Source organism: Capsicum annuum, chromosome 8, assembly GCF_002878395.1.
Source record: "Capsicum annuum cultivar UCD-10X-F1 chromosome 8, UCD10Xv1.1, whole genome shotgun sequence".
NCBI classification, from domain to species: domain Eukaryota; kingdom Viridiplantae; phylum Streptophyta; class Magnoliopsida; order Solanales; family Solanaceae; genus Capsicum; species Capsicum annuum.
In genome coordinates, this window is record NC_061118.1 from 161,741,570 (window position 1) to 161,751,296 (window position 9,727).

The following is a 9,727-nucleotide window of genomic DNA, read 5'->3' on the forward strand; positions in this document are numbered from 1 at the left end:
AAAGTCATCTCCTTGCGTTTATGCTTTAAGTAGTTTTTGAAGTTTTTCCACAAAGGTGACAGCTTCTCAACTATCACTGATACTTGGAAAGCATCATTCACAATTAAACCTACAAAACAGTTTATGTAAGTATTAAGAATATTTTTAATTTGTTCAACTAAGGTATTTTTCAAAGATATATCTTCTGCTAGGAGATCATATATGATGACTTGCAACTCTTGTACCTGAGAGACAACATATTTGCTATCTATCATTTTGAAGTCCAGGAACCGTGCAACAAGGAATTTCTTAATTCCCGCATCCTCCGTCTTATATTTTCGTTCAAGTGCCCCCCACAGTTCCTTTGATGTCTTAGTTCCACTATAAACATTGTAGAGGTCGTCTTAGAGACCACTCAGAATATAATTCCTGCAAAGGAAGTCTGAATGTTTCTAAACTTCTACAATAACAAAGCGGTCTTTGTCCGAGGTTCCCTCGGGCACCTCAAGAGCGTCTTCGCTAGTGAACCGCTGCAGATATAAAGTGGTGAGGTAAAAGAACATCTTTTGCTGCCACCGCTTGAAGTCAATGCCCAAAAATTTTTTGGGCTTCTCCGCTGGTGCCATTGTTGGCGGAGCATTTGTGCGACTTGATGTGACAATATTAGTTGCCCCCACAGACGTTGTCATATCTATCATTTGACTTTCGTTAGTCATCTTTCCTGTCAACACAAGACAGAAAAATTTAGTATTTTCAGTATACTACTTATAAAGTTAAATAACTTATCAACTTTTCTTCTTGTTTCTAATTAACGATGAAGTTTTTATAACTTCAAATCATCAACCAAGTGAACTTTAACTTGTGATGAAGATTTTATGTCTTCTAATCACTAGTTAAATTCAAGCGAAATATAAAGCTTAAAGCTTTAATCTCCAAAAACAAGTTATACAGATTCTGTAAAATTAGTTATTTCCTTAAGATTGTTATTTTAGTTTGTACTTAGGGTACACAGAATCAATATATGCAGAACAATAACTTCAACTAGAGTTCAAGTATAAAAAAGAACACAATGAAGTATATCAAATACCCTCAACACAAGATCAAAATGACCTTTTCAAGAGGTGTATTTTGTTCTTTCAGAATTAAGATGAAACAGAAAATAGCCAAGTCATCCGAATTCACAGAGTTTCCTTAAGGAAATAATTTCCCTCACTGTACCCGAGGTTGTGAAATTTTTCCTCCCAGGATAAAATGGCTAAACAGGCCAACTGTAGCGGTACCTCAAACGGTTGGAATATCTTCGAACGCACAGAACGTTTTGATTGATCACACAGAGTAATTTGGAAGACAAGAAGTAATTTTGTATTCTGAAATTTTCGTTCCAAAACCTAAGAAAGTAGGTTTTTATAGCCATAACATGCCTCTTCTGAAAAGAGGCAATGGTTCACTTCAATGGTTGGACCTTTTCTGTAAATTCATGTATGTTCATCAAGCAGTATGTTTGTTCCGAAATAGCCATGTCATTTCATGAGAATCAGTGTGTTTGTTCCGAAATAGTCATGTCAGTTCACGAAACACTTGGTCATTTTCAAAAGGGTTGCATCCTTCTGAAACTAAATATCAGTTCGAAACATTTCTTGTTCAAACCATTGCATCTGTTACTGTTTCACTGTTACTGTATGCTAAATGTATAAATTTACTGCATTTTTCCTTGGCATTCTTCGGAATTCAAATAAAGTTTGTCCAAAAAAATAGATCTCATCGATCGATCAAATCTGAAGCCAAGCCGAGCAAGCGACGACGACGACAGCGCGAGACATCTCTTATTCCTTGCCTCACTTATCCATATGGGAGTGTGTTTCACAGTATAAACACTTTAAAGCTTCTTTCTCCCACCAATGTGGGAGAATTTAGTAAGCTTTCCTATTTTTGAGTATACTTTCCATATTGGTGTGATTTCAATTTTTTCTCTTCCACTTGATTTTTCTCCATTTTTCATTCACACTTCTCATTTACTATGAACCCAACAATTAATTTATTAAGAAAATTAACCAAATGATTTATTTCTCATCTCAAGAACAAAAATTATGATTGACGCAAAAATTCATTGAGTCATTTGAAAATCGTCTTTCTACTATATACACACTGATCTCACTTGTGAGATTACAATATGTATGTTGTTCAAGTAAAAGCTCCAACAATTTCTTTTCTTCGGTAACGAACTTAGGATTTAAGAACAGTGGATGTTTAAAAAATTTAAAAACTAAAAAAAAAACCCTAAATATTAATGCACCCAATCAACTTTTTATTTTAGTGCATGCTTTTACATATTTATGTACCTATTTTTATGTATTTTCTATGAAATTTTACCTATTTTGTGTCTAGTTTAATGGATGCCGAAGCACCCCAAAAATGAATATAGGTCCGCCTTTACTTTTCTTTTTACATTTTTCAGAAAAATAATGGGTAGAAGCGATATATGAACATGTTAGACTGAATTTAGGTGGCTTATAATAGTCTAAGTTAATAGATGAGCAGATTATTGATTCGTTAAAAAGTTATTTGAGTTGAAATAAGTTAAAAAACAGGTCAAATTCAACTCTCAACCTTTATTAAGTTTTAATTGTTTTATTTATTATTTTATAAAAATATATTTTTGAAAAAATTTTGTTGAATTTTCTTCTAAATATTAATTTGAATTAGATATCAACAAAATTTTTTAATGAATCAATACGAGTTGGACTAAGCTAATAAATAGACAACTCGAATGAATTGTGGAAATATAATTTTATGAACTAATTTTATTATCCCAATAAGTGGTAATTTGATTGGTCATTATGGTTAAAATTGTGGCAAACTTATCGAATCACGTGAACTATGGGATATGCCAGTTCCGTTGACAATTTTTTTGGTATTAAGCTTTTGGCAACAGAGAGCTTTACAAAAGGATAAGTCGAAGAATAAAAGACTAGTTCAAAACTTCAAATTCACCTAACAAATAAGTACTCCCTTTATAACTATGACAAGAATGAATTTATTATTCTATTATCATCAACCCTTGAAATAAAGGATTCACACAATGAAAACTTGGCAAAGGTAGTGGGCAAAACTGGTGATAAACAGTTGAAAAGCAAGGAAACTGGAACTGTTTATTAAATTTTTAAAAAGTACAAATTGCTGACCAAATAACATGGTTGCAAGTTGATGATCAGTTTTAGTGCTACTATTTTTTTTTTTTTTCTGTAGTAATTTATTACAAGCCTGCCCTTTTCATTCCATTTTCTGAATTTTTACCACTTAAGTATATTCCATTTTAGTATAAAAAGGCGAAAAAAAAAAAGGAAGAAAGAAAGAGGAAACAGCTGTACAAGAAAGAAAGGAAAAAGGACAAGTAGTCCCCTCTGACTGGCTGTAACATTAGTACAAACACAATTAAAGAAATACTAGTATATATAACCTAAATGACAGCAAAGTCAATAAGGAACCCCAAAACCCAAAGCATAAGCCTTTTTTGACACCGAATCCAACTCTTTTCTCTCACAAAAACTCCATCAAACTCCTAAATAATTCTCAAGTTGCCAACTTTTTTCTTTAAATCTCTGATTTTTTGTTCTGTTTAATCATATATATAATAGTATTTTTCTTATGTTCAACACAAAAGTCAAATCTTGTTGATATATTTTTTTTCGACTTTGGAATTTTGTGGACTGGTGGATCGGTGAGCAGATGATATTTTTTTCAATACCCGAATCTTGATTTTTGAAGAATTTTGTGAATCTTGTAGAAAAGTGGATTCTTGGATATATTTTGATTGTTTTTTTGTTTTGATGATCAAGATTCTGTTTTTGATGTTGCAGGTGGTTGTACATATCAGGCTAGGAGGGTTTATGGTACACGTTGCTTACTATATAGGAGGCAGCTGAGGAGTGACTGAATTATTATATGGATAATTTATGCTGCTTCAATTCTAAGTTCTCAAAGGTGAGGTTTAATATTGGCAAGCTATAACTTTTGGGATCTTTTAGGTTTTGCTTGATGAGTGTTTATTTTCCCTATTAAAGTTCTATTCCGATTGTTTAGCTGTTCGTTGAACTATGATATGATAAGCTGATTATCAGGGGTCAACGAAGTGGGTTGAAAACCTGCGAAAAAACACTAGGTGATTCATCTCATTTGTCCTAGTCTTGGTGGATGGAGTTGTCTAATATCTGTTTTCGGTTGGAGTTGGCAGGTATCCTGTTGCTCGGACGCCTTTAGCTTTTCAGATGGAAGTCGTTTCATGATGCTTGCTTCTTCATAGAAAACTAAATGTATTCTTACAAAATAATTTTAGGGGTTTAAGCTTATGAGTTTTACGTTGTGTGTACTGGCAGCGTAAAAGGATATCTACACAATCATGTCGTGTAAAAGGTAATAGCATGTAGCTGTATTAAGTAAAGATTGATTGGTAATCCGCAAGGGTGGATGAGTTGGTCGATCAGGTGACCTTCCGAATGGGATGTCTAAGGTTTGAATCCCCCCTACATGCTTTCTCGGTGGAACTCGTTGCCAGTGGCGGAGCCAGGATTTTCATTGAGGACGCTCAGAAGTAAATATATGGACTAGTCGAAGGGGGTTCAAAATGTACTATATATACATAAAAATATTTTTGACCATGTAAAAATAGTATAATTTTCCGACGAAGAGGGTTCGGATGAACCCCCTCACTGCTCGTCGCACAGAGCTTGCCAAGTGTGTTTTGCAAGCTATTATATTGGAGTGGGTTTACCTCGTGTGCACTCCAAGGATAGCGGCTGCTGTTTCCTTGTCAACTAAAAAAGTAAAGATTGATTGGTAACCTGAAATAAATATAAGTAGCATGCTATAATAGATTAAGTTACACTATTAGTGTCAGTGTGTAAAGTCCTTAGCTAATGTATGCAGGATCTTATTGAACTATGTTCTTCTTTTGGGAGTAAGGAATTTTTGGAAGTTTTCTTTGTCTACCTGGAAGGGGGAGGGATAGGGAAGAGGGAGGATAAAATGGTGTTCGGGCTAGCTTGTGTGCGCCTCTACTATTCCGCACCGGCTACTTGCTACTTCCCACCAGCACTACCAGCACAAGTGCTGATATTTCTGAATTGCTTGCTTTTTGTGGAATTTAACTAGCACATATTATTGTAGTTTGAAATACTTTGGCTTCAAGGTTGTTCTCTTTCTATGTGTTGTCTCTAGCATTGGCTTCAAGACAGCCTTCGGGTCTTTTCTTCTTTGTTGGTCTCATAAAATTCCTTTATTTTTCCCTGTTTGGATGTTTTGTCCTATAGCATGCTAACAAAATTTTCGCAATGAGTGTATTTTATGGAGTGCAACTCTCTGATATTTAGAGCATCTCATCCTTGGTTTTATTGGGACACGTAGCATTGCACTTTGTGCCACTACCCGTGTGGATTATTGTTGACATTTTCAATGATTGGTGTTCCATTAATTATCTTTCTACGAAATCCCAATAAATGACTTCAGAGTTTACTTCCATAACAAATGGAGTTACTTTTTTAATAAATTTTTTGGGGGATGGGTGTTTAATCTCAGTTTATGGGCTGTCTGCATTGTATATTTGGCTGGATTGATCACAAAGCTGAAGTATCATTTTTCCTCTAGCTTGCAGGAGGACGGTCATCATGTAGCTCTGGCAAAGGAAGAAGCAATCAAGGGCCTATCAAGTATGGCTTCAGCCTGGTTAAGGGGAAAGCCAATCATCCCATGGAGGATTACCATGTTTCTAAATTCGTCCAGTTGAATGGTCATGAACTAGGACTTTTTGCTATTTATGATGGGCATTTGGGAGATAGTGTGCCTGCCTATTTACAAAAGCATTTGTTTACCAATATATTAAATGAGGTAAATTAAGAATCTCTGCAAATTGAACTTCTATGCTCCGTGAGGATCATTGTGGTTTTAGTAAGACAATTTCTTTTGGAGCATGTAATGATGGCTATGTTATTGATTTCACCAGAACATACTTAAAACATGCTTCCTCTTCCCCCTCTTTCTATACCTTGCATTTGTTGGTTTTGATTGGAAGATTGCGCTCTAGCATGAGCAACAGCAAAAAATGGGCAAAGTTACTGGTCGGTCCCTCTTTCTAATTTGGAAAAGCAGAAGCTAAAAGTATCCTTTTAGAGATCTACACAATATTAGTAGAGAGGTAGATCAAGTCCGAACTCCGATGTAAGTGTGCCATATCAAGAACAAAGTCCTAATGCAATGCACTACGGCTAACCAATCTCAGAAATTCCATTTAACATTAAATGCATGATAATTTAAACTTGGGCAGTTTTATTTCTTTAGGGTCTGTTTATTGTTTTATTTTTGTGTTAGGTGGCACGGTTTGTTTGGAATTTGTCTCACCTTTTATGTTAAAAATTTCTAGGAGGATTTTCGGAATGACCCTCATAGGGCAATCTTACATGCATATGAGAGAACAGATCAGGCTATTCTTTCACACAATCCTGATCTTGGGAGAGGTGGCTCCACTGCTGTGACTGCGATTCTTATAAATGGCCGTAAGCTATGGGTAGCAAATGTTGGGGATTCCAGAGCAGTGCTTTCTAGGAGGGGTCAGGCCATCCAGCTGTCAATTGATCATGAACCAAACACCGAGCGAGGTGACATTGAAAACAGAGGTGGTTTTGTCTCAAACATGCCAGGTGATTCTCACATGCTATCACGTACTCCTGTGGATATATTGTAATACAAATTGAAAATGGACTGCATTAATTTGTCCCTTAAGTCCTAACTTGCTTCCTACGTGTACATTACCTTGGTCTTAAGCCTGTATAGTCCATCTTCACTTATTCTTTATAATAGTGTATAGTATCAATTCTCCGCTTCTAATAAAAATCAATGAGATTTAATTTAATTTAATTTCTCCCTTCTAATTGGTGTGATACTTCATCTCACGTTACCAGGGTTCAGTATTAGGAGTCAAATGTGTCTTTTTTGTGGTTTTCTGTGATTGAAAGATTTTTGTCCAGTACAGTCAAGGTTTATGTGGAAAAATAGTAGTTCTCAACCTAGTAATTAGTATTATTAGAGTAATGCAAACTGTTTGGGGGCCTATCCTGAAAAGGGTAAAGCTGAGCTGGTGACATTAATTTTTGCAGCAGCGACCTTGATGTGTGTTCAGCAATGCGGTAATTGGGAAATAATTTGGATGAAAATAAATTGGTGGGTACTGTCTTTATTCTAGAAAATAATCGGTTTAGTGGTGCTTGTAGATTAGAAATGACTAATAAATGTAGTGCTTCAAATGTTTTCCCAAAGTCCCTTAGTATTAGTTTCTAACGATCTGAGTGTTTGTTGTCAACGAGCAGCTTAGTACATATAATTATAATAAAATTTGTAATATGTGTGTTCGTGAGAAAATGCCAAAATATCACAAGTTATATAAATCTAAAAGTAGTGTTGATTTTTGTGGTACTAATAGTTATGTTGGATGCTTAAAAAGAAATGCTTCAAAAAAGAAATCATGCAAATATGTCCTTATGTTAAGAAGAGAAATGTGTATATCACTTTAAATGCATGGGTCAGCTAGCTCTTATACGTTATATAAGGATAAATTTTATTTATGTTTTCAAAAATCGTGTAGCGCGGGAAATCCACTAGACAAATATATCATATTAATAGTATAATATTTCAATGTGTTTCATAAGAATCTCTGGTACAATTTTACTTCATTATTATTTTTAAATTTCCTATGACGTAACATGTGCGACTTCTAAGATTTTTTCCCCCTTTTACAATTTAAAATCATTTTTAGGGGCTTACCAGTTTAGCCTTTTAGGCCATAGTATGGCACAGAATCAAAGTTGCCTCTTTTTAAGTTGTATAGTTCTACCATGAAGTTTGTATTTCTTCAACTATCGACTTCGAACTGTAGGTTCTACAATGGGTGCGGGTGTATTTTTATATTGACATAAGAAATTGTATTAATTATGTACCATAGTTTTAACAATTAATATTAAGATAAAATATTTTATTATGGAGTTAGGTATATAGTATTTATCTCTTCTATCGCAATTAATCTTCCAATCTTGATAGAGTTCTCGACTGGAGGATTCTTTACCCTTAGAAAAGGATATCTCATAATCCCAACAGACCCTCCCCTATCAAGCATAGGCTACCGACGAGTTATGACATCAGGTGCTTGCTATCTGATTTATGTTTTGGCATCTACCATTTATGGCTCACCAAAGATATTCTTTATGATTGGTAGACGTCTTTTTAATAGTTGCATTTGCACATAAGCTGGTCAGTATTTATTCTTCTTGTTGGCACATAGAACTTAACCATGGAGTCGACCTTCATTTGTTTATGAATTTTTTCCCAGTTAACCTGATAAAATGTTTTGATGACTAAGATATCTCTTTTCACTGTTGTTACTTTTTATGTGCTCTGTGCTGAGAGAAAAAAAAAGAAGGATTGAAAACATGATCTAATATCTTAGTTTAGAAACCTACTGTTGTCTAGATATAGAATTCACACGAGTTATTCGGGGTGCTTTAGACCCAAACTAAACTGATTTGATCTATGACTTGAATAAAAGGGATCTCACGTTGCATATGGAGATTGTTACCGACATGCCTATTGAAATTTATATAATCTCAGGAGATGTTGCTAGAGTAAATGGCCAACTAGCTGTATCTCGTGCTTTTGGTGACAAAAACCTGAAATCACACTTGAGTTCTGATCCTGATGTAACAAATGCTGATGTTGATGCGGATACAGATCTTCTCATACTTGCCAGTGATGGTCTATGGAAGGTGCCATTTGCTCCAAACATCTCTCTATCCCTTTCCGTTTTGGCATTCTTAGGTGCACATTTTCCTTTCCTTGCTTTTGATTGCGGATTTTCCAGGTAATGTCTAATCAAGAGGCAGTCGACATTGTGAGGAAGGTCAAAGATCCAGAGAAGGCAGCCAAGCAGTTAGCAATCGAAGCATTGATCAGAGAAAGTAAAGATGATATATCATGCATTGTTGTCCGATTTAAAGGGTAATTTCAATTTCATAGGTGAATTTATCCCAGTGTGCAGTATATATATTTGTTAGAGGGGTATTTGTTAGTTGAGGTGTGATTTATAGACTGACAGAAGCACAAAGTCTCAGATAATCCTGCATAAAGTTTTATATGTTACCAGAAAAGAGATTATTATATGTTCCTCTCCCCCAACCCTCTGTAATATTTTAGTTCTTTACTCGGCCGTGTGGTTGTATGTGTTGATTTATTCAGCTTGTAGATTCTCAGAATCATTTTTTCCGTCACTTTGCATGAACACTTCCAATTGTTGCATTTGTTTTCCAACTATTGCTTCATGAAATGGTGAAAACTAGTAAGCTTTTCGATGATAAAGTTCCCAACATTCTAATTTTGCAGAATGCCATGTTTCATAGTCGTAGTATAATGTTTTCAAATTGAAAATAATTAAAGTTATGGAGTTGTTCATCATCTTGGAATGAGTACATGTTTTGGTGAGCCTATAGGGCGACCGATAAAGTTGTTGTCATGTTATCAAGATCAAGAGGTTATGGGTTTTAAGTCGTGGAAATAGTTTCTCAGAAATTTAAGGTGAGCTTGCGTATAATAGATTCAGACCCTTGTGGTCTGATCCTTTTTCGGACCTCGTGCATAGCAGGAATTTTAGTGCATCGGATTGTCATGGCAAGTCAGAGAGCAAGTTAATTGGCAACTTAACATAATCTTATCC

At 35.0% G+C, this 9,727-nt stretch overlaps 1 protein-coding gene across 1 annotated transcript; it reads left to right on the top strand.

Annotated features, from left to right (window-relative positions):
- The first annotated feature begins 3,316 nt into the window (after positions 1-3,316).
- LOC107840043 (probable protein phosphatase 2C 10) lies at positions 3,317-9,365 on the top strand. The gene is made up of 6 exons (XM_016683758.2): positions 3,317-3,697; positions 3,837-3,960; positions 5,620-5,859; positions 6,392-6,668; positions 8,629-8,783; positions 8,879-9,365. Exons 2-6 carry the CDS (start codon positions 3,922-3,924, stop codon positions 9,017-9,019), a joined length of 852 nt encoding a protein of 283 aa, XP_016539244.1. The 5' UTR covers positions 3,317-3,697; positions 3,837-3,921; the 3' UTR covers positions 9,020-9,365.
- Positions 9,366-9,727: the final 362 nt, after the last annotated feature.

Coding starts and splice junctions, on each gene's coding strand:
- LOC107840043 (XM_016683758.2), top strand. CDS start 3,922: ATGGATAATTTATGCTGCTTCAATTCTAAGTTCTCAAAG. Junction 3,961..5,619: donor TCAATTCTAAGTTCTCAAAG/GTGAGGTTTAAT, acceptor TTTTTCCTCTAG/CTTGCAGGAGGACGGTCATC. Junction 5,860..6,391: donor TTACCAATATATTAAATGAG/GTAAATTAAGAA, acceptor AAAAATTTCTAG/GAGGATTTTCGGAATGACCC.